The sequence below is a fragment of the Calonectris borealis genome, chromosome Z (genome assembly GCF_964195595.1).
Source record: "Calonectris borealis chromosome Z, bCalBor7.hap1.2, whole genome shotgun sequence".
Classification (NCBI taxonomy): Eukaryota; Metazoa; Chordata; class Aves; order Procellariiformes; family Procellariidae; genus Calonectris; species Calonectris borealis.
The window spans coordinates 63,235,275-63,261,043 of NC_134352.1; the positions used below are offsets into that span (position 1 = coordinate 63,235,275).

The 25,769-nt window shown below is 34.7% G+C and overlaps 1 protein-coding gene across 15 annotated transcripts in view; it reads right to left on the reverse strand.

Annotated features, from left to right (window-relative positions):
- ERBIN (erbb2 interacting protein) overlaps nt 1–25,769 on the reverse strand; it is a 132,778-nt gene that overhangs the window by 14,138 nt on the left and 92,871 nt on the right. For 11 of the 15 annotated variants that reach the window (XM_075137239.1, XM_075137228.1, XM_075137230.1 and 8 more), the window contains 14 exons: nt 22,956–23,019; nt 21,060–21,134; nt 19,656–19,800; nt 19,134–19,206; nt 17,857–17,986; nt 17,370–17,485; nt 16,272–16,341; nt 15,149–15,248; nt 12,949–13,070; nt 12,171–12,341; nt 11,200–11,382; nt 8,774–8,888; nt 6,855–7,038; nt 4,539–6,060 (listed from right to left, as the gene is read on the reverse strand). In XM_075137239.1, coding sequence (XP_074993340.1) covers nt 4,539–6,060; nt 6,855–7,038; nt 8,774–8,888; nt 11,200–11,382; nt 12,171–12,341; nt 12,949–13,070; nt 15,149–15,248; nt 16,272–16,341; nt 17,370–17,485; nt 17,857–17,986; nt 19,134–19,206; nt 19,656–19,800; nt 21,060–21,134; nt 22,956–23,019 — 3,070 coding nt within the window. Of the gene's footprint in view, nt 1–693; nt 3,924–4,538; nt 6,061–6,854; nt 7,039–8,773; nt 8,889–11,199; nt 11,383–12,170; nt 12,342–12,948; nt 13,071–15,148; nt 15,249–16,271; nt 16,342–17,369; nt 17,486–17,856; nt 17,987–19,133; nt 19,207–19,655; nt 19,801–21,059; nt 21,135–22,955; nt 23,020–25,769 lie in introns of those variants that run through there. The other 4 variants (XM_075137234.1, XM_075137235.1, XM_075137227.1 and 1 more) reach the window with 2 other exon arrangements.

Genomic DNA, 25,769 nt, shown 5'->3' on the forward strand with positions numbered 1-25,769 from the left:
GAGTCTGTCACAACAATCCATGAAATTTTGGTATAGACAGGAACGAATAAAATTCAAGTATCTGCAGAGAACAGGACACTACATTCTACTTATCTTGAAATAGCCTTAACTGGTAACTTAACTGCTAAGCCTAAGTATTAGCCTTTTTATTTATTTATTTATTTAACAATACTTAGAATCAATTGCCAGCTAAAGGTGGACATAAGTTTTCCTTTGAGGCTATACATCTAGGAATTCCTTCATTTCTCATTCCCACCTTAACTATCTAAGATTCTTTAGGAAAAGTTTGCTCAAGGTATTCCGGAACAATTGAAATACCTAAAATTAATGCTTTAAGCCTTTTGGAATAAAAGCACACAAGCAAAAAAAAGCTTTGTTTGAGATCTGATCAAATTCTAGCAAGATACTAGTTCATCCCAAAGAAGAACAACTTAAACATTATGAAACTATTCTTCAGTCACAAGAGAAGGAAAAAAATCTGATCCTGTAAAAAAATGTATCCTCAATAAGTGACAGCATTCCTACTGAAGAGTTACATATGGAAAATTACATATAATTTAAATTTTACTGTCATAAAATATTTGCAGGGTCAGAACTTCTGTAGTTTACGTTCCAAATGCGCAAGAATTTTGTTCCTTTTAAAGTGTGATGTATTGACTTCTGAATTCCACAAAATATCATTATGACACGTTGTCGGTTCAGTAGTCAATTCAAAATGGAGGAAAAAACCCCTAAAATCAAAATTTAAAACTAACAGCTACTGAATGGATAGCATTCCTGTAATTTATCAGTGTCAAAATATTATTATGGCTATGATCTTACAAACACTTAAGCACTTAATTTTATGTGTGCACAGACCCAATGAAAGTTATTTTCCTTAACATATTGAAGCAAGCTTAACTTGGAGAAAACCTGAGGCCACATCCATTAAAATATTTTTGCATGTTAGGTATGTACCGTAAAAAAAAAAGAAAAAATCAATTCAAGAAAAACTTTCAACCTTTGATTAAAATGGCAATTCTGTATCAATACTGAAACACTTGGACTTTTTTCTTTTAATAAGGCACTGTACACTGGCAACTTTAAGAATAAAACCACCTATTCTGGTTTCTGAATTGGAAAGTAGGAATCAAACTTTATGATCTCTTCTCTAAAAGCTCTGCCATTTTAGATAAATAGTAGATAAACTAGATAAAAAATAGAGGACTTAATTCCAGATGAAATTAGAATTGAAAGCAAACACGCACCTGATGAACTCCCAAGAGATCCACATCAAAAAAAGAAAATATACATATGTAAGGAAAGGACAGAGTCAGGCCCAGTAACTGCTTCTGCCTACTCAGCACATAGAAATATAATAGAGATTTGCAGATAACTGTTACAGATATTTATTATTGCAATTTACGGATCAGAAGTTCCTCCACCACACAATAAAATGTGTGACAGTAGTGTTTTTACACAGGCAGTATTTTAGTTTAAATTCCTAAATTAAAACTTTCAACAAGACTACTATAGTAGACTACTTTGACATATCAGGTAGTAAAATTGGCAAGTCACACTCAAAAAGGAAAATATGCTGAAAAATATTACTGTTCTTAAAAACTCACCTGTGCACTAAATTTATGAGGTTGAGGGTGGGGCAGAATTGACTGCATGTTTTCCAACAGCTGACATACGTAACCACTAGAGAGCAGCTTGACATTTAAATAAGCTCTTTTCTCTGTCCCACAATAAAACATGCTTTGCATCAGGTAAGCAAATTGTTTCTCCTGATATATGCAAAATTTCTGTTTACAAATGGTCTTATGAACTGTTTTCACCTTCCTTCAACCAGATGAATAATTTTAGTTGATCATCGTATGCCCCCTTACAGCTTGTCAAAGGGATTACAAATGCTGACTACTTGGGTGGAATCCATTGTTATTCATTTTTGCTGGACTTAACTATCTCTCCTCATGCAAATTAAACTCTTGAAAGTATTTTTTTTTCCTACTATATCAGGTAAAAAGGCCTAATAAATAAAATAAGAACTAGCTTCTCCAATTTGTCCAACAAGCAGACACTGTTTATTTACGTGGGTTTACCCCCCTCTCTCTCTCCTTCCAGTTACTAAATTTTATAAAAACAAAATAAACAAATACTTCAAGAGCTTAGCAAAAAGAGGGAAAAGAAAAAACAACCCCATAACAAAACCAATCCCCAAAACTCCATTACACCCTCTTCCCTAATAAGTACAGGATAGAAATAATAAACATGATTAAATTCAGTAACAGACTCAGAAAAGTCATAACAAAGGTAATACTATTAACCCATACTGTTGTGTATAACCACAGGCAAGAAGATATGAATTAAATATTCATCATAAGGCTTAAATTTGTATACCTGTTATAAGATACAACCTGTCAGTGTTGTATCTTATGCTTTAAAAAAAGAAATGCCATTTTAAATTCATGAAAGCTTTGTCAAAGCAATTTCCAATAAATGTTCCTTAAATGAGCTCTGTAATTGAACTTTTTCCTTAAATACTTGTTCCTTAAATGAATGTTTTGAAGTTGGGTTATAGATTAAGCCCCCCCCCCAGCTAATTTTTAATTACAAACAGAAATACTAAAACCATTATTTTAAAAGAACAAAGAAATATCCAGTAAATTCCTAGAATTTCCACATTATCATATTTGCCAGCTGCAAATTCAGTTCAGATTTTTCTTTTTAAGTCAGTCTTATCCCAGTGAATATAAAGTAGACAATTATATACACATTCACTTTTAAACCCATAAATAAGTCTCAGATTGCTAAGTAAAAGCTACTTTAAAATGCTTCAAGGCCAGAACAAAAGAAACATGCACATACAAAAGAGACTTCTAAGATCTGTTCAATTAGATCCACAGCTAAGATCTCAATAGCAGCTATTCCATATCACTCTAGTAGAAAACAAAAATTAAGGTTTACATATAAAGCATGATAGAAAGCATGGACAGACATAAAGAGAATCAAGTCAGGCAATCAATTTCATTTCAGTAAAGGTGACTACACTGCTACAGTACCTGAACAGGCATCACTGGTATATTAAACATTGTTCCTAACATGTCAAATGTAGATGATATAAGAACGAGCTATAAACAAACTGCATTAGCAGTGCACTGAAGTTTTGTTTCCTTCTGCATTGAGGGATTGCTGGGATTTTTGCTTTTCTGTCGTTTCATGTAAGATTTGATATATGCATCCAGGAGAATCGAAGGTCAGAGAATGTACCTTTTATTCGGGTTGGAACATGGTGAGGTTTGTGACCACCTTGTGGGACAAAGGGTCCCCACACTACAGCACAGTACTGTGAAAGCCTTAAAATATTTTATGTTGTACGTGACTCAAACTGGATCAGAAGAACAGGTACAGCTGTTGTGCAGGTTTCTTTAAAAAACAAACAAAACCCATCCCTTTCTATCACCAGAAGTTATGCAACTTGAAACAAACAAAAGCAAATCCATCCTCCAAATACTTGGATTTCAAAGAAAAGTTATAGTTAAAAGTAATTTTTCCAACCATCTCCAATTAAATTTCTTTAGCTATCATGTATATTGAAGTATTTAGCATAATAATCACAAACCAAACTGTGTTCTTTCAGAAGAAATTAAAAAAGAAAATCCATCTAGCTGGCATAATCAAAATGTATTTTGGCTGCTTTACTCACTTCCCCTCCAAGGAAACAGGATCAGGCTAATGACATTCTACCCATTATTGACTGATGATATTTTTAACTGGTATAGCTGGACACCGCAGATTACACTCTTCCAATCTCTACTCAAATTCTTTGGAGGTATGTAATTGTTCAGCTCTACATATCAGCTCAAATTCTTGATAGCATTTACAGTACATAAAGAGTCCTGTTCATCATCTCTAGTTATATCAAAACCTCCTGTGATTTCCTGAAATGAACAAGATTTTAAAGTGTTCTCATCACACAGCAATAAATATTCATTCAACAATCTGTCAGATACCCAACTTCAAAAGACAACTGGCTTGGAGGGAAATACATGTTAATTATGGCTTTTGAATTCTTCAGCAACTGAAGCTGTAGACTTATACTTCCAAATAGATTTTACTGATTTTCTTTTCCTTGTTCTTAAAGAGAAGATATATGGGGAAAAAAGGCAGAACAGACAGATCAAGAAGTGTAAGGGAATATTTTAGTATAATACGAATACAATGCTACAATAAAAATCACCTGGCCTAAAAGAGCTGGCCTTGCAGTCCAGCAGGTCAATGTGACATTATTTAATGTATTTTAAAGTAATTGGACTAAGCTGGCAAGTATGATGTAAATGCAACATGGACTTTTTTATCTTTGGGGAAAAGTTCATTTACAGTCTACCATTTGACTGTTTCTCAGATATTCATCACAAATACTTTCACCCTTTTTAAGGCAGTATTAGAAGTACATTTTCAGTGGTAATTAAAAGCAGTTCAAAACACAGAGTATTTAACTTATTCCATATCCAGGTAATAGAAAGGTAGAAAAGTTTAAAAATTATTATTTTTACCTTTTCTAGCTTTTTTGCCTCAATATGTCGCAGCACCTGTTCCCTCCAGTCGTGAGGGACTTTACTTTTTCCTGGAGGGTCTAATAAAGAATGCTCAGAGTTAACCCTTGGGTTTGATCTCTTTGAAGGGCTAGTCCGTGAGTAATTGAAGTCACTAACTGACATAGTTCTTTCTGGTATTTCATTCACCGACGGCCGAGCACTCTGTGGTCGGGGTACATTTGGACCATCAATGCTGTACGTCCTGGCAGAAAGAGGTCTCTGTTGCCCAGACATTCCTGGTGGAGCTCTTCCCATTGAATGCAAATCTCTGTATGTTAAATAGTCCCCTTCAGGAACCTGGGTCCGCCTTGAAGGTCCAGTATCCCCAACACTTATAGAAGCTGTAGAAGATACACTGCTCTGCCTTTGAAGAGTGTGTCTGGTTGCTCCTGGGAGCAGTCTATCATTTGGTGGAATAGCCCACATATCTATATGTCTCCCAGCCATCCGTTGATGAGTGTTATACACAGCGCTGGCTCGGACATTATTATGATTGGAGAAATTCATATTGGCAGAATGCTTTACATAGCTGGGGGTTTCTGTACTGTCAGACCTAAGCAGACGTGAAGGAGGCAAGCTGCCTTGTTCTGCTTGGGTGTTTTGTTTCTGGGGCCACAAGGTGTCTTTCGCTGTTGCACTGCTGCTGTACTGAATATTATACTGGGGAGCGCAGAACACCTGTGCACCACTTGTCACTGATCCTCTCACTACATTAGCACCTTCGGGATTGTGATTTGAGTCAAACTTGAACACAGTTTTTGTAGAAGATACTAAATCAAATGATGACGACGACCCAGGAAAAACCTGCAGAGGCTGATCATACAGAAGAGTAGCGGATTTACTTCGGACTATGTTTTTTCCATCTACACTATCAGATGCTGATTTTACCACCGAGTTTGGCTGTTGAGATCCATTCTCATTGACAATATCATAGATTTTCAGACCACCAGTGTCCATACTGGTGATGCTGTGAGATTTCATCACAGGACCACTTCTCTGTGGGGACAAATCTTCAGTGCTCCTTGAAACAGACAGCTCAGCAGAATCACCATCAACTGTAGTGCTTCTTGTTAGTTTGTCTTTACTGGGAGACTGTACTGCTTCCTCAGGATGTCCATTTACTTTATTTATAGGATATTTATTTCCATTTTCCAAGTGCTCACTTTCTTCTTTCGTGTTGTTATTCAAAAATCCCTTTACTGAAACTATTTCCTGTGTTTGTAACCTTTCTACAGGAATTGGCACTGCCTCTTCGCTAACCAGTTTATTGATATTCATGTTTATTTGGTCTAATTTGTGAGACTCCTCCGTAGAAGTGCTTAGATCAACACCTTTTCCTATCAGGCCTAATCTTTCTTCAATGCTTAATTCATAGTCAGACAAATTTGAAACCTCCTCTTGCACATTTATTTTTTCTTCTACTGTAATGCTCAATTCACCTCCATTTTGCAAAAGATTATTCAAATTTTCGTCTTCCCGCCTAGAAAAAAAGATGGCTCTTAAAAGAAATTCCAAAAGAAACCAACATATTCCTTTAAGAACTGTTTTAGAAAAACTAATCATTAACACGCAACACAGCCATACTGTGCACACAAGACACAACATAGACCAATATACAACCAGATTTATGGCTTGCTACCCTATCATTATAAAAATATATTAAATAGAGGGCTCATTGTGGCAACGTTTGTGTCATCTGATTTCAGAAGTTTGTTTAAATTCAACAGAAATTATTAAAGACAGTTTAAAAGTGTCAAAAAGTACAAAGTGACAATAACTCAATTTTTTTTATCAAATACTTGCAAGTTCCATGACAATTTTGGACAAATGTTTTGTTTCTATTAGTAATTAAAAAAAAAAGGGTACCTTCTAACCAAAACCTCAAGAGGAGTAGCAACCTGTAAGTCCATTCTTTAAAAGTTTCTAAAAGCCTTTTATAGTTATGTTAGTAATCAAATTGATCTTCAAAATTATGCAAATAAAAACATAGAGTATTTTAAATGGTGTATTGAAGTATTTTGCAGGGATAACAAATTATAAGGATGAAATTATTATACCCTGTTATTAAAACAGACGGGAACCATGTCTCGTATACTAAAATTTTAGTGTCCTTTTTTTTTTTTTAAAAGAGTACTACTCCATTATTTAACATTAAAATTTAAATTATTTCATGAATGATTAATTAATTAATTAGAGGAATGGACACTTAACATGAAAGATTAAGTAACATTTTTTCTATTACATTTGCTCAGTGGTGTACAATATCTTACAAACCTGATCTTGGATAAAGCAGCAGCATGTGTTTCTTTGTCTGGAGAACAGAGAGAAATATCTTGGCTACTATCAGTATTTAAGGAAACAGAATCTGACATTCGAGAAGGAGAGGAACAATTGCTGTTATTTTGATTGCTATTGTGGGTAGCTTCTTCTGATAAGGAATCAGCATCTTTTGAATCATCTGAAATAAAAATTTGCCAATTTAGTTACAGACACATACATCTGTTTAATAGCCATTTAACGTGTGTATGTTACGGTATTTAGAAATTGTCTCTTGTTCTTCTGTAATTCTTACTACTGGAAACTAAAATGTAAGCTTACATCTTTGCAAACTTCATTTAAACTTCCAGAAGACTGTTGGCAATAGTTCCTATTCTTGAAATATTTGGCTCAATGTAAATATCCCTCACCTGTTAATGAAATTTAACTTGTTGCTTTATTCCAAATTTCCTTGGCATAAGCTAGTGCTACATTACATAATATTTTCCCAGAATATCTATCAAAGCATATTTCTGTTTTTGCAATGATTTCAAAGTTTTGAATTACATGAGTCTATTAGCCCCTATGAAAATGAAGTACACTGCTTCACATGCAGGATTTTGAAAGTGTACACAGTTCCTGATTTTGAACATTGCATCATTGTTAAATAGCTATTTATTAGATCAAGCACTCTGGAAAAACCTAGATCATTGGACAAGCTCTGTATAGTTTCATAAATGCAAAAAAAAGAACAGGAAAGAAAAATATTCTCCTGCAGAGTTCGAATCCAATGCATTCCCATGTTTTGCAGATCACTTAGGACAATATTTTCAAAGTAATTTACACCTGTGCACATTGATTTTTGCACAATGTATGCATACTTACATACTACATCTATATAAAAATAATTTCTCTGTGGGACTTCGAGGCAGCCATGATTTTGATATAAGTGTACAAACAAATACAATTAAATTTTTGCTTCAAGACACAGTTATAGGTGCCAAAAGCATAAATTTTGTGAAACTAATGTCTATCTCCAGAGACAAGAAAGAAGTTTTGACTTAGTACTTTAGTCAGGCATAAAAAACCAAAGACAGCATTGATAAACATCGATCTTTTCATCTGCATGAGATCCTCAACTCTTCCTGCTACCTCCACGTGGTTTTCTTCATCCCCACTAAATCTCACCCTTTTACGTCTAATGGCCAGAAAAGCCTTTTGTCCTGGAAAGTACTAGACTAGGATATCGTATGAAGCAAAATACAATTTGCTCTCCAACTTCTAAATTATGTTTTTTCTGAATCCTCCATTCCTTACTCTGAAGGAAATGGTTACCCAGATGGTAATTAACTTTCAGAGAATATAAAACTTAGGTAACAAAAACAATGTTCTGAAGTTTCCTGTTAGAGTAAAGAAGAAAAATAAAAAAGAGTACATGACTCTGGAGAAAGAATTGCCACAAGAAGTTTATTCTTAAACCTTAGGAAGAAAAACACAGCTTCTCTGAGAAATTTAAACAAGTGATATTGCTGCCTACAGCAGCAATAATCCATAAAATCTGGGGGAGGGGGGAAATATGGAATATTTCCAAGGTAAATACCACCTTCTGCAACCCTTTTCTCAAGTGTATCAAGAGTGAGTTCAAGCTAACAGTCCCCCAAAACACATGCATCTCCTTTCCCCCTCTGCTTTTAAACTGACAAGAATCAAGAAAACTAGGATGTCAACACAGTTTTCTCTACCACACACTCAAGTATAAGATCTTGCAGAATTTTTTTTGCCTGCTTTCATTGTTTAACTAGAGAATTGATCATCTTTCTTTTAAAACATACAAATTAAATCTACTTTCACATAATTTGATTGGGAAAACTAGCCACTTTAAGTCAAGAAATTATCAGAATCACACAACACTTCTATTGCTTTTTATGGTATCTAACCTTTTTTGTTATTGCTAAGAGCTACCACTTTTGGTTGATTTATGGAGGTTTCTATCAGCGGTGGTCGCATTTCTGCCATTTTCATCTCTTCATCAGAGGAGAGTTCTTCTGACTCCTGATAAGGAAAAAAAGCTTTATGTTGTGCATTTTAAAGAACTGCTTAAAGGTTAAGTAAATGCTATCTAAACTGTCACCCACTGAACAATAAAGGGGAAAAAAAAACAAACAAGCAACATAACATAGGAATAACATAACAACTGTGTAATGCATTTGTAGTGCAAGTCAACTGAATTTAGTAATATTTGCCACTGAATTATGTTTAAGAAGCAGCACATGCAGACTTGCATTGCCACTAATGAACTCTGTGGGAGCAACAGTCAAAGCGGTAACTTCAGCAAAAACCTACTTGGACCAAGCAGATCCAGCCTCTGTTCCACCACTGGAGAGAACCTCCAGTTGAGTTCAAGTCAGAAAGTTATCACTGAACCAGCAAACACCCCAATACCCAAATACCCCAATAGCCCAAAATACTCAAGCTGGCTATTGGTTTTGCAGAAAAGAGCTCAAACTGAAACAGCTATGGAGTAGCATGACCAAGACAATCTTAGGAATGGAGAGCTACGCTATGCGAAAAGACTGAATGAGCTTGGCTTGCCTAGTCTAGCAAAAAAAGAGCAAGTGTAGCTTGGGTTTGTATCTTCAAATTTACATTGGGGGTAAGTTCCGAAAGGAAGAGAAGTTATTTAACTTCAAGAACAATGGCAGAGGAATAAAGCGATGCTGAATACATTTAAGCTAGAAATCACTAGTTCCTAACCATAAGATGGAGCTCAGTGCACTTATGAAAGAGATTAACCGACAAAGCTGCTGCAAGAGCAGCCATGCAAGTGATCCAGTATCCTACTGCCAGCACTATATTCCTATCATCTTCAAAAAACAATTGCTTCCAGTAATATTTTGAAGAAAAAAACCCCTTCCTTCCCTAAAAGTGGAAATTTCTTTCTAGTAAACATGCTTCCTATTACAAATGCTACAAAATCCATGTTGCAGATTGCAAAAATGGCCTGTCAGTGTTCACTTTTTCTTACAAGTTTCAGAACATTTCATGTGTGGAACCTACTGGAGCACCACCTTTTCCATGATACTAACTACCTGGCCAGTTCCTTGGACTGCAGGGACAACAAACCTGACTGAGATGTAGCAAAGAAGCTATGATAGTCTTCATTAAAAATAAAAAGTAAAAAATCCATCTGTTTTTCTCTGCAATCCGAACAGACAACCCCTTCACTGCCGCTACCACACTGCCTTTCCTCTTGGATGTGACATACAACAAGTGTAATCAATGTTGAAACGAAAAACTTACACGCATGCAGAATTTAGGTATCTGGATTCAACTGCAACACAGTTACCAGCAGGTTATTACATGGAAGTAAGGAATTCACTATCCCTGATCAACTACACACTGCTGCCTCATTTACTTACTGGCATACAGCCAGCTACAATGAATTGCTGTCACTATCATTAGACAACTAATATCATTTTCTGAAATTATATTTTTAAACTAAAGAAAAATGTCAAAAGCAGTATTTTCAGAAAGTATGTAGAAGCAGGAACATGCTAGTGGGGAAATAGCCAGCAACAGCCACACTGCTTGTCACAAAGTCTCTTCAGCAAAAGTATGATATATGCATGTTCCACTGCTTACACAACACAGGCAAAAATAATCTGTGAAACTACGAAAAAAAGCATTTTACAAGTTGTGACTGGCAACTGATTAAGTGACAAGTTCCAAAACTTGTCATATGTCTGAAACCTTCTAAAAAAATGAATATATGGTGTTTGTCAGAGAGATGTACGAAGAGTTTAGAGATATAAAATCTCTGAAAATTTACCTCTTCATAAGAGGTAAATACAACCCAAGTCATATTGATGACAGCTCACTAATAAACACAGAGGAATACATTTTTTTAAACCCACCTTTCACTTTTCATTTGAAATGAATGTGCATCGTCACTTGGATATGCAAGCTTTTGTCATTTTGTGACAATTAGATATTTTGTCATTTCAGTGACAATTAAAATCAATTATTTAATGAAGAACTGACAATCAAGCAAAACCGGGAAAATTCTAAGTATGAGTCTTTTCACAGTTTGATACTGAAGTCAACTTTTAATCGAGTTTGCTTTATTTTTCTTTAAATGCATGTGTCTTTCATCATGAACTTTTTATTAGGTATTTCAACTTTTACTTAATGTAATTTGAAGTGAGAAAAATATTGCATCGCAGTCCATCTGCTGTATTTACAGCACTTACAGATAGCAATTTTCTGCTACCGTCAACATAAATTTTCATCTCCCAGAGTAAGAAATTCAATAGAACACTAGCACAATTCTTTGACTGCTATGATGTTCATTGCAATGCCATACCTCGAACGTGTCTTCATGGTTGACAATTGTTTTTGTGTTCTGCAAGGTTTTAACAAGTGCAGTCATGTGCGAATTTGCAGTGCTGTGCTCAGCTTCTGGTTCAGTAGGCTTCTGCACAGAGCTTCCTGATGAATATTGCTTTCTCTCATCTGCTTTGTTCTTTATTGAAGCAATTTCTGAAGTCTACAGGATTAAGAACATTAGCAGACAAAACATCTTAAAAGTTTTTCAGTAACATATGATATTTAGAGTTAACATTATATATTTTGGGGAACTATGGAATGGAAAATCTGAGCTTTGAAATTATAAAATATGAAATGCACCAGGTGTGAAATGCAGAGGAGTCTCTGCAGATTACTGAGGTACAGTCCCTACCCTTCGTCAATGAGTTTGACTCTTCTCCTTATTGGGGTCAATTTGTACCATTAAATTTCCAGTTAAATAAAAAAAAAAAAAGGCCAAGAATATCTACAGTGAGACATGTCAGCACCAAACAGTAGTCCTATCACCTATCATGCTACATCAACCTATTAGAGACTCCTGACTCCTGTGCCAATGATTGCCTTCCCAACTTATCACATAAAACCTCCAGTCACAAGGGCAGCAGTAAGATCCTTAGAGATTATCCTGAATTTCCTTGTGAAGTCTGCAGATAAAAAGAGTATCAGAGGATGACAAAGATACCATCCTCCAGAAACCAAAGCTGCCAGCTCCTTAACACATCCATAGCTTGTATTTGCCTGAGAAACAAGTCACTTTCCTTGTTCTTAGTGTCAGAGGAAAATTGCTACTGCAAACCAGACGTCTATTACAGACTTCTTTAGATGGTGAAGAGGTAAGTTCTACTCTTTAATCTGGTAATTTTTCTTGCTAAAGCATTAATGAGGAGGGAGAAGAGAATTAAAAGGAATCAATGACACTCTAGATCTTTGGAAGTTCTTGCAAAGTCAGAAGAGAATATTATCTCTAACCTTTACCCCCACATCTTTTACAGAAATTGTCTGGCCTTCTCGTTTTGACTCCTTGGCAGTATCTTCAGTAGATTCTTCATCCTTTAGCCTATGTACAATTGTCTGGACTGTTTTGACCATATTCTTCAGTTCATCAGGATATGGAGTTGGATATCTTTTCAGGTTGCCTTCCTGTATAACAAGAAGAAATAATGTTCTACACTTAATTAAATGCCATAATTAAAACATCAGCTTTAAAACAGACAATTAATTAGGACACAACACTGAACAATCTGAGATCCCCACTTTGCTGTTCGAGTCTACCTGGATTGATGCAAACTTAAGTTTTATAAACCCAGCGAGATTATGAATCACTCCCCACCCCCTGCCAAATGTGTCCATTGACTGCAAGCAGGAAGAATTATGACAACTGTAATTTACTTAAAGAAAAATCAGGATTAATCATTGTTTCCCCACTATCCTTCTCCATGGCACCACCAGTCAGGGAGTCTCCTAGTTATGCTCTACACTGCCTTACATCAGCTGAGAAATTTTCCCTTGTGCTCCACTTTAAAAGATCTGGCCAAAAAAAACCCCCAAAAAACCACAACACCCAAAATCCCCCAAACCCCCCAAAACACGGTGTTTCATCCTGTTAGGTACTCTTAACTAATAACTGAAGACTTGATTTCTTCAGCAGAGTGAAATCCACCGCCAAAGTAAGGAAAAGGATGGGATTCACAGGTGGGGATAAGAGGGAAGGAAGCACCAAGTATTCAAAAATAAATTCAATACTAACTCGAGGCGGTGCCTCTCTCTCATCTTTGTCTTCATCACACTCAAATGCCACCTGAGCACGCTGTTTCCGCTGTTCCTCCCAGAGAGATGGATTGAAACTTTCATTATCAGATATGAACATGACTAAGACAAAAAAAAAAAGAAAAAAAAAAAGACTCTTATAAGAATAGGATACATTATGCCGAACAAAAATCCTCTTTTTTCTTCTCGTGGATGGGATTGGTATGCTTTTGTATGCATTCTTAAAAGATAAGAGACTAGCAGCACCATTAATTGAAGACTAGCTGCACTGCCACTGCTTTATGAATTTGGCTATATTTTCATAATAGCAAAATCCTGTCTATAAAGTAAAAAACTTCATACGCGCAGCTGTACACCAGTCTTAACATTCACACTTGAAAATTTTCAGCAGAACTCTCTGCTGCAAAGTATTTTTGTTCATATATATGTATAAATATGAAAATATGTATTTGTGTATATATACATGTAAATTATACTTATATAGATTTATATAGCCTGACTTTAGTGAGGTGGTCTTATTAAGCATGTATAAAAGCATTCACCTGATTTCATTTAATGAAAATTTAAAGATGAAGAATAAGAATGACTTGGTGACAAAAACCTGCATTATTACTAATCCTGAAAAAACCTAAAGCATCTAAAATTTAAGGTAAACACAAGATTTTGCAGAAGTTATACAAATGACAGGAGCTTTACAAAGTATTTCTTGCTTTATTTTACAAGAGATAAAATCTTTTGGGTACCCATTGTCTCTTATTCTAGCATGTCTCCATGCCTTGTGTTACATCAGCCAGGTTCTACTTTAGCATGCCAAATAATAAATCTGCCCATCACCACCCCAGCGAATGTATACCCTTCACTAGCAATGCCGAGACTGTTCATATTAACTACTTCTATACCTAAAATTGAAAAATACTTAATTATAGGGCTCAACAAGTGCATTGGAATATTTGTTACTCTGCATTTATTGGGTAAACTTACAATTTTAACACATCTGAAAATATTCTAATAGACTTCACTATCACCAAAACTGCTCCTGACAAAAAAAAGAAATTGATAAAGAATTTTAAAAATTTTAATTTTTAAAAACACTATCTATCGAACTTTAAACCTTCCATTGGGAATGATCACCTCAGAGGCAGGTATTCTGTCAACTTAAGCCAAACAAGCAGCCCTTTCCTTGTCTACAGAAAGAAATCCCAGCATCTGGGTAAAAAAAAGTTCAAATGGAGAGAATGCTTTCAGGAACAATCTTGAACTTCACTGAATCTCCAAATGATTTTATAATTCTCACATTCTATCAGAGGTATTGCAGATGCATTATCTGCATTAGAAAGCACTAAAAATGATTCACAAGTTACTGTTTTTGCTGGTATTTTTGATTACTCCTCTCTCAGTGTACTAGGCACTTGTGCCATGGAACAGCAAACATTGTCACCTGTCACACTTGCCACAATTATTTCCATTGATATGTGGGCCCCCCTCTCCATTTCGTTAAAGCAGCACAAGCTTTTTCCTTTTGCCTGCCGGCGAAAAAAGTTGAGAAATAAAGGATATTTAACTCTCTTTCCCTAACTCCTGATGGGGTTACTCACAGAATGTAACTTATTTTCCTAACTATTTCACAAGTGTGCAGAAATAGCTTTCTGGCAAGGTCTTCGTATTTTGGGCCTAACTTTTTATAAAACAGTTAGAACTAAATGTGAGCAAAATGCTTTTTTTTTCTGGACCGATTTTTTTTTCTTTTAAAATGAAACACAGACTGCTATGTACTTTTCCAAAAATATGTACTTGGTAATGAAGGAAACATTTTGTCTAACATTCTGTTAAAATAGTCAGTCTGAAGCAGACACCTGCTAAGGAGAATTTCACCCCAAACCATTAAGCTCTGCCAGAATGATAGAGTATCACAATGGGAAGTGACAACCATCGCAGAACGTGATACCACCAGTCCATTCCTCACCTCACTCACTGAAACAGTTTCACCTAGAATTTATCAATATATAGATCACATTAAGTTATTGTTCTCATTCTTCAGATGTAACTCTTCATCACTTACAAGTTTACTTCAATCTTGTATTTAAGTATTACCTAGTGAAAATCATATTAGCTGGACAGTTTTCCCATTATTATTACTTTCAAAAGTGAGCATTCTGACAGGGTATTTCAGAAATTCTTACCATCCTCAGTCCTTGGTTGCTGGGGAAACATGTAATTAGTAAGCACTGTTTTCTGTGTGTCCGGGTCAGCTTCCTTTTGAAGAGGGATAAGTGGTTTAGACTAGGAAGCAAATGAAAGAAGGATATGTTATGAGAATATATATAAAAAAGTAAATATGATCTACATATCGCAGAGCATGCCTGTCTCATTACTTTGAAGACTACTCTGCCTTGTATTAAACATTTCTCCTCTGAATAATTTTCACAAAATGAAGTTATTAACATGTCCGTCTTTGATGACTGACTTTGACTGAGAACTGAAACTCAGTAACAGCTTTAAGAGAAAAGCAAACACTGGATATTCAAAAAATAACCCAGTTTCTTGCTAGGACTTATTACTAACCCAAAGCAGGCTGATCTGGAATACAAAGATTTATTTGGCCATTTAAAGCTGCAGACAATCATAAAGAGAAAAATTTTGTACTCAGTTTTTCATATGGACACCAGACTGAATATCTCCCACCCCTTATAAAAAGGGACAGGGGATTCTTGAAATTACTGTATTAGTAAAAAGTGCTTTCATTATACTACATCTGAGGCTAGTGGATTTCTGGCAGCCCTGTACACTTTAATGCCGTTCAGGAAATCAGCATAGTACAGACGGCTTCGATACACAGCAAAAATACAAGCTACAAGCACATGAGTCACTCCTGAATAGCTTGAAACTCAGATAGTCACAGAGTTCAAACGTGTGGCGAGAAACCTCAAAAAAGGGCATGCTAAGTTTCCCTAATAGTATAGCTGTGGAAGAAACAGCATGCTATGCATTCAAGTACTAGCTTATCAAGAACTAACTCTCCTGTGTAAACAAGCCTGAATTAAGAAAAACAAAACCCCAAAAAACCCCAACTTCTGTTAAATTGCATTTCCTAACGGCACAGAACTTTGCTAGAAGTATGAAAATTTCCAAGGACAGGTAGGCTCAGTGTTGTTTATTTCAGGAGATCCAACATAGTAATGTCAAGGAAGTATTGATGTATATACACAGTATCAGGTCTCATTATTTAACAGATGGCTCTGTACTTATCAATTCCATTAGGAATAAAGTCAACAATCACCTATTTTTAATTTTAAAAAAGTTCACCTGATTGTCTGATAGCCACATAGCAGTGAGCTGTTGTAGTTTTGTAAAGGTAAATGGCAAATTCTTCAGTCTGTAAATTACAACAAAAATTTATATAAGTACACTTATGAATACTGTTAAGACTGTAAGAAACAGTCCTGCATTAGCCTGTAAAAATGTTTAAATAGGACATTTACAGATATAATGAAATTAATAACTATTGACAGTTGAAAGGCAATAGCATTTAATTCAGATTCAAAGCTATACCTGGAATTAAAAAAAAACCAAAGTGAATAAAAAAAGCATTTCTGCCCAGTTTAGCAAGCCACTTAAAAAAAAAAGTGACAATGTAACTTGAATTTAACTCAGTTCAGTTTGAATTTGAATTCAATTCAGATTTGAATACAATTTTGAAGGCAATTAACCTGAATTAATTATTCTGAATCCTCAGAATTTTATCTTTCAATATACATGCACACCAATTAAGAAAAAAGTGCTACACCTGAAAATTGTTGGTTTTTTCCAAGATACATGTGTGGGAAAGGGGCTGCCGTGGATAATCTCTGGCATTAATGGGTAAATCAAGCTACAGATCAAGTACAGAGAAGCGGGACTAGCAAAACAGGAAGGAGAGCTCAGACTTATTTCTCCCAGTATATTTCAATTCTACAAATTGGCAATTCCCAAAAGAGAAATGTTTTGTCAGTTTTTACTGACCAGCTCTAATAAAACACAACTCTCTCTTCCCACTTCCCCAGCATACTCAAGTGTGTCCTCCATACGCAATACAGGCAGCTATTAACTTTTAAGTAAGAATCAAAAGTTTTATGACAATAACCAAACTAATTCCCCAGAAAAATACAGGCTAACAATCATGAATGTATTGAAGTTGTGCTTCAATGCATATGGCATGTGCTAAGTCATTAAAATAAAGACAGTTTAATACAATGGAACTACAAGATGCAGAATACAACAATAATACATTAAATACATGCATCTGAGTCAGCTTCTAAGCTGTGTGCGTGATAAGGAAAGATAGCATAATATATTCATAAAAATACCTCTACAATTATTACTGCATTTTATACAACTTCTACTTGAATAAATGCATTCACAGACCTATTGTCACTCAGATTGATGACTTTTAACTTCTGCATATCACCCATTTCTTCAGGGAGAAATTCAAGCTTGTTAGAATGCAGAAACAACACTGTTACATGCTTCCAGTTTCCAATCTGAAAAAAACCCGAAGTATTAATTCATCTTCACAACTCTAAAATATGCAAATTTTTACTGTTTTAAAACAATTAGTATTACAGCTATTTTTGCTTGTAAAGTATAATTAGATTTATTCTTACTTATTAAACCTTCTTTTAGTTTCAATACACTAGCAACAAATTTCTACTTCTTGCTTAAAAAAATTCCGAATTTCATTATTTGTATAGGTATATTTGTGTATGTATATTTGTTTACATTCTCCTTTAAAAACATAGACAAAGAAAACCTACTCAAGAATTATTAATTTGTTATCCAAATGTTGTATAGACTATATAGTTTAAAATACATTAAAAAATTTCATTTTAGAGTTTTGTAATTAAATACATACCTCTGATGGCAGCTGTGTTAGAAAGTTATGATCTGCAGCAAACGTTCTTATATTAGACAGCTGCCCAACCGATGAAGGCAATGTTTCAATCTCATTGAAACTACAATCCAGTTCTTCTACTGATACTAACCTGCAAAAAAAAAAAATTACTCCTCTATATAGGTCAATTCATGCAACATTAATTGAATACTTTAAGTTTAAATGAAGTTAATACCACTATTAATTACAAATCTCAAATTTAATTAAGAAAAAAAAAAACCTCAAATCCAAGGGAAAATCCTTTACTAATTGCCTAAAATGTGTTTTGGGGTTTTTTTGTTTGTTGGTTGATTGTGGGGTTTTTGGCTTTTGGGGGTTTTGGGGGATTTTTTGTTGGTTTGTTTGTTTGTTTTTGTTTGGTTGGGTTTTGTTTGTTTGTTTGTTTGTTTTTAAACTCTCCTTTACACTGTCCTTGTAAGAGAGCATTCAGTAAAAACAGGGGGGTCAGCCACACCAAATGTTTGTGTACTACATGAAAACGTGCTAGTGCAAGCCACTGAAAACATTCAGAATGGGGACAGATCATAGGCAAACAGGAGTTGAATGCAGTTTCTGAACAAGAGAAGAACTTCAAGAGTTAGAGACAGTGAATCTAAGAATCTGGCAGTGAAGAAGTATTTTGTAAATTCTGACAATAAAAGATAACCTACATTAATTATAATGGGAGAAGAGCAATTGGAACAAATACCCTTCAATTGTACAGTCCTTAATTATGAACCAATTATTTTTGCTGTCATTTGTGAGTTTTAAATTGAATTGCTGAACACAAAATTATACATTAAAAAAACCTGCTGATGAACAGGTGAAAATTCTCCTTATAATATAAGAAAGATAAATGTGTGTGTTCAGATTAACTTTTTCAAGCTTTTTGATAGCAGTTCAATCATTTGCAATATTTACACAGCCACAGCTATGTTACTGCCAAAATCTAGTCTCACACTGGTGACTGCCTTTTTAAACATCTTGTTTTCTTTCACATTCAATTTTTGATTTTATAGATTGGTGGCAGCATTAATAAGTGAGGAACATAGGTCTTTTGGTATTAAATAATACAAAAAGAACATACATGCTGCAAACTAGAAGTAAGATACGAAATCACTTGCTTTCAATTTTATTAAGACATTAACATGTAGAAGATATTAAATCAAGTAGTTGTAAAAACATTCAAAAGAGGAGCCATTGTTACAGAAAAGTGTGCAGAAAGGCAATTCAACCTTTTATTCAGGTGAAATACCTACCCTCCTATGGAGTCTGGCAAATAAATTAACTGGTTTTCATCAATTTTAAGTGTTGTTACCTTCTTCAGGGAACCTGTAATAAATGAACAAGTAAATCAAAAAGGACATTTGAGTTCATTAAGCTTAGTTTTAATTTTAAATTAAGGGGAAAAAAAACTATGGGCCAGCAACCACATCTTCTGTATTCCCTGGCATGCCTATACTGCTATATACCTAAGGAAATAAGCAGATAAGCTTACAGAAGTTGTTTGCCAGCTTACCATGTGCCAGCCATGGCGGGGGGAGAGCAGGGGGGAGAGGGAGGAAATAAATATTTTTTCATCCATTTACAAATTACTGTATAATGTCAAGAATGCCCCCAAACAAACACAGATTTTATTATTCAGCTACGCATTACAGCTTTATCCAAAACTAGCACTTTTAATCAATTGAAACTTAGATTTAAAATGCCATTTGTCTATTTTGAAGTGTTCTGTGTCCGAACTATACGCTTTTAAGACACGAATAACTGAAAATACAAACCGATAGACTCTGGCAGTTGCTGAAGTGAATTACTGGATAACAGTAGGTCTTGCAGGCTTTCACAACCTGAAATACCTTCTTCAACTACTTCAATGTTGTTTTTAGAAACATCCAAGTAGGTCAGTTGTTTCAAAGTGCCTATGAACTAAAAGCAAGAGAAAATAATGCATTCTGAAATACAATTTTATGCAAAATATCCAAGCTTTACAATGAAATATTTTGTGCAGATAGACACAGTTAATGTTTTTACACACACACAGATGCACACAGGTCTCTCTAAGGTCAGTCTTCTGCAAATTCAACAGTTTGATCAGTTACCATGAATCAAGAAACTGTAGCTTTAGAACAGACTTCAGACAGAGATAGATAATGTAAGGACATAATCAGGCTCCAGTAAAGTCTTTTAATGCTTATTTTTGCCTTTTGTGTAAAACTGCATCCTACTTAACCTGAAAAACAACAACAATGAATCCCTAATTGTACTAAACTGAAGAAACAAGCCAAAATGTAAGCTTGTATTACCTTTCCATATGAACCAAGAATAAGTTTGAAGATTTGCGCATACTACTGTACTAAGATCTTCCCAGGGAAAATGCAGTCACTTTCACAAATACAGTTTTACTTTTACTGTAGAATAGAAATGTTTAATACATCCACTCAACTGTTCAAGGAAGAATTAGTTGAAGTGAGAAAAGACAGTGAAGAAGAGTACTGATCAGGCAACAAAGCCTCATGTCAGAAGACTGCTAGTGTTTTTAAGTCTGAAAACAGACCAGCTGCTTCCCGAATTTCAAATACTCATTTACGAGTTTACTAGAACATAAGCACAGGTTCACAACTACTGCAATAATAGGTTAGCCTGGATCCCATGCAATTCTGAGAGATGTCAGGAACCCAGACAAAGTCAACAAACATTTTCTCAGGAACTGGCTATGCTCCCTGTATACATGGCACCTGAACTGGTATTGCCTGCTTTACAGCTGTGACCAGTAAAAATTCACACAACATATTTATGCTATAAATTCCTGCTTGCTGTGTAACACAAAATAATCCCTTTTTGGAAGGACCAGTCAACCCCAATTTTGATCCAGGATTTGATCTAGGATTTTTACCCCTTTCTTGCATTGGAACATAATTTTTAGATGAGAGGTATAAAACTTTCAATGAAAGAAAAGTTATGTACTCAACTCTCATGTTCAGTGACAATTCCTAAGCAGACTAGTTGAGCATTTAAGTGACATCTAGTCTTTTGACTTTAAGTAACATTCAAATTACATAGCACCTTTAACTTATATGACGGCTGACATAGCAAATACCACTGTAAATTAAAATACTAAATGTTTAAAACAGTAAATACCACTGTAAATTAAAATATTAAATGTTTAAAACAGTAAAAGGACTTACCCCTGGAATAAGTGTTAGTCTATTACCATCCATCCAAAATTCCTTTAACCCACTCAGTTGTTCAAGTACTTCAGGCTGTAAAGGGAAGCCATTTTTTAAAAACTTCATACAGAAAATAGTGAAAGGCAAAAACAACTTCAGTGATTCATCTATTGCAACTTCAAGTAATGTTTTATTATAGCTGTTTATTATTATACACTTGTTTCACTGGGTCATCAAAGAAAACCCAGATAATTCACTTTTTAAAATGTAAAATATATGCTAGAGATACAAAAATCTTTTAAGAACTTGATCACAGCACTAAATAATCCTCACAGAAAGTCGTGGTTTGTTTTTGTTTTTTTTTTTTACAGAAAATACTATTTTTCAGCTGGAGCACAAAATAAATAAATGTTATGTGTATAATTTCCTCTCTCATGGGGGAGGTCTAAAAACCCTTAAATTCCATAAGCTCAGAAGACCTGTTTTTTAAAAACCACAAGATTTGGTTTTGGGGAAAAGGAAAACAAATTTTAGTTTTCTACCAACAAAGGGTGCATCTGCATGATACAAGCAAACCACTCCATCCATAAAGTAAAGTGCAGAATTGTGCTTCCATTACAAATTATTGTTATAAGTATGTTACGTATCAGGGAAAGACCAATTCTTGGTAAACATCCATATTGCATATGTTTTCCTATTTAAACTTCCCTCCTGAGAAAGTAATACAAAACAGGTGCTACTGCACCTTAACAACTACAACCAAGTTCAGTTAAATGCAGAACTCAGTTTTGTTATATCGTAAATATACAGCATTCCTGCATAAGCTGCAGTCCTGACTCCCAATAATTCATTTTCCAAAAGAAAATCTTAACTGAAGACTAGCTTTCAGACAGATCTTTATCCAAAAAAGCTGTTTCAAATCTTTTTGTGCTTTTACCAAAAGATCTTAATGAAATAAGTTACCAGTAGTTGACTCTTGTAGCTAAAAGGCTGGAAGAGATGAAGCAATCAGCCAAAAATATACCCAAACAGGTAATTTTGCAGCCTATACTTAGTTCCTGGCTGTTATGGCTTAACGTGGGCTTGGGCACATTAGTTTAAGGCTCCCACACGAATATCTACCCTATAATGAGAGTATGGCACTAATGGAAATGGCTAGAAGTGTAATAATAATAATAAACAATTCCTTAAATACACTTCCCTATCTGCCAAACCATACAATTAGGCAAGTGTTCAGCTCTGCATGATCTACTCGTGGCATACAAAGGCTTGACGTTATTATATGGCAGGTCAGTATGTTCCACTATGCTTCTATTTCAATTCCTTTTTCCAGGAAAGTATTTGTAGAAGCAGAGAGATGTTAAGTGATTGTAAATATAAGATGTATTTGTCTGTGAGATCATGAATAAGAAACAAGTCAATCCATGCTGAAGGAAAAATATGAGCACCTCAACTGTAAATACTATTTTGAACAATATTCAAACTTAAAATAAATATAGTTTCCCTTGGATCTAAATAATTTGTACACAATAATAAGAGCAGGTTATGGACAGCTTATATGGAACTTGCAACATTAAATACATGATAACCAATAAGTGTTTAAAATTTATTATAAGCCAAACAATTATGCTTATAATTCAAACACATATTACCATTAATTTTTTACCAGTACAGTAACCACACTGTACCACAGACTGTTATTTTCAAATTGAGGAAAAACATACTCATATTCATCAGAATATGCACATAATTTTTATAACAGGCTCCATAAAGTACTACAAGGTATACATAATATTTGCTTAGTAGCAGAACTCTTAAATTGATGTTTACATTTTTTCATATTGATTAAAAATAGATTAAAGGATAAAGAGATTTATAGAAGATATAAAGCTCTGTTACCAAGGCAAAACTCACCACTTCTGTGAATTCATTACTTCCTAAGTCCAGTCTCTCCAGCTGAGTCAGTCTGGACATGGTTCTGCACAGGAAGGGGATTAATAAGGAATTAGATTTAAGAAAATACCAATTACATCCAATCTTCCTGTATTCATACAAAAATATTATTTTAATCAGTATTAAGTAGAGATGCTGTTCTGTAACTGGACTGATAGCTAAATAAGGTCAAATTTTCACACACTGTTCAACCAGGCACATACTAGTGATCATGTTTACTGTCACACAAAGAGTACACTGCAACTCATCTACAGATTAGTTTACAAAAACTAAAGACCACTAGAGTAATCTTTATGATAAAGAGTAACTCAGTGAAATTACTCTTCTTTTGAGTGCTTCAGCTCTTCACCTACAGTCACAATAAGTCTTCTCAGCAGCCAAAGGCTGGTTAACTACATGTTTTCCTCCCAAAGAAAGACCACTGCCTAATGATCAACTAAAACAGAAAAGACCACTGTTGAATCACAGTAACCAACACAACCTTTCTCCCTCTCCAGGCTCCTGACAAAGTTGCTTCCATATGATACGGTCTGGAATTATAATTATTTCTGTAGTCCTACAACAAATCAGATTACTAAACTGGATTTTGTGACACATCAATACTCTTTAAGCCAACTTATGGCAAAGATTAAATCAAGTAAATAAAGTAAAATCCATTATTTCAAGCTGTGCTTCGGCAAAATTTTTCCTCCATTTAAAGTCTACTTTGGGGATCCCACAGAGATTATTTACCACTACACGTGATAGCCTACACAATTGGCACTCCAGTCAACAGTAGTACTACCTAAAAACATTTTCAATGGGGCTGTGAATCCCTGATATGACATTATGTTCCGTATTTATTTAATAATGGATTTCCATAGAACAATTAATAATATCTAAAACTTTCAAATATAAACCATAAGTGTGTACATACTATAAAATTCTAAATATAAGAGCTTCTAAATGGTAGTCTTTTATGTTATCAGAATATATATATGAACACTAATATCTTTAAAAAACATCTGCATGAGCACAAGATGCTTTATGCAGCTATTCAAAGTTTCAGTTGTTCTTCAAATACACTATTACAGTTGTTCTGAATATACAGTTCAAAAATTACATTCTATTGAAAATGCCTTATTTATTGAAAGTAAGTTAAAGCGATTATTAGTAGTATTCATGAAATAATCTCCAAAAAGGATTACACTCAACATTTGTCTATAGATTTGATTTTCACTCCATTATAGTAATGATGTTGGGTAAAGCTAGGAATTTAGCATAAGTAGGTAAAGACATGATCAAGACAAAAGCAGAAGCCATTTTTTGCACTGCATACAGGCTTTCGGGGAAAGCCTTTGACTCGCATTCCCGCTGTCTCAAAGAAGAAAAGGAAGAAAACACAGGAAAACGCTACTTCCAAAAGAACCTGTGGAACATTTTCCCTCATTTCTCAAAGCTCATGAACTGGATGATTATCAGTAAGCCAACTGCTAAAATTCGTTTTCCAATTCTAACGTAAATTATCTAAGTTCCTCTGAAACATTGCGTAAGCTGAATTTCTCAAAGCTTTATGAAACCATGCCAATACCAATTTTAGTGACATATGTTGCTAAGAAATTTGCCCCAATGCATCTCCCAAAAGCACAGCTGAAGGCTCACTTAAAGGATCTAGCATATCATTCTGCAGCTTTCAAAACTTCGTGGGCAACACCATACTTTTACTGATGGCTTCAATTTAAAAAGGTTTTAGATTTCATCTGTTTTCAAGCTATGTTAGCTAAACTCTGGGCTATTAGAGAGAGCAGTCCAAAACTTCACTGATGATCTAAATTTCAGCCTCAAAAAGTAGATTAAAGGAGATTCACAGCTATGTGGGATTAAGTTTGATACATCAGTTTTAATAAATGATTATTTGAAAAAAATGGCTTATTTTAACATTTTGATAGTCCTTTCATTTCAACAGTTTTAAGACAGTGCTTGATTTCTATTTGAACTGAATTTTCAGCTTAGGAATAAATACAAATTTTAAAAGTGAAGGAAAAAACCAGAGGCAACACCAAAAATGAAAAAAATTCAATCTGATTTAAGTGAATTTTGATGAGGCTCAATTGAAACAAAGTTCGACTGGGTTTTTTACTGCAGCTTGAGATGAATGGAATTTTTTCTTTCAGTTCAACATGAACTCTTTTTATTTTAACGTTTTGGTGAAGAAACACAAAAAAACCCCAAACCAAACCAAAACAAACACACCAATCAATCTCCCAGGCCGACATACTCCAAGGTCTGAGTGATTTTTTTTCCCTTCCTACTGTACACTACTCAACTTTGAGGCCAAACTGTTTACACAGCTAACACCAGATTCTCAGAATTTAAGCAATAAAGCTCCTCTCCTCCCCGCTGCCTAATTATACTAGATACACAAATTCCACTCCAGTCCAACCCAAGATCTAGATGCTCCCTTCCTTTCCCACCCTTCTAGTGCTGCATCCTTAATGGCTCTAAGGCAACCCAAAGTTGCCATTCTTGCCTTAATTTTCCCTGTCTTACTAAAAAAAAAATAAAAATAAAAATACTGTTACAGTTTTTCATCAAGGGTCCTGGTCTTACCATTTGGAACCAGAGAAAATATCTGCAAATCCCTCTCAAGTATCTGCAAAATTAACATTATATAACATTGACAGTATAACAAAGTAACTTTACTGATTTTGGGCCCCTGTTTTTTTTCTTGCCAAAATCTCTGTAATCTAGCAAACACATCCACTCAGCTGTAAAACATACAGAAATGTATTTGCA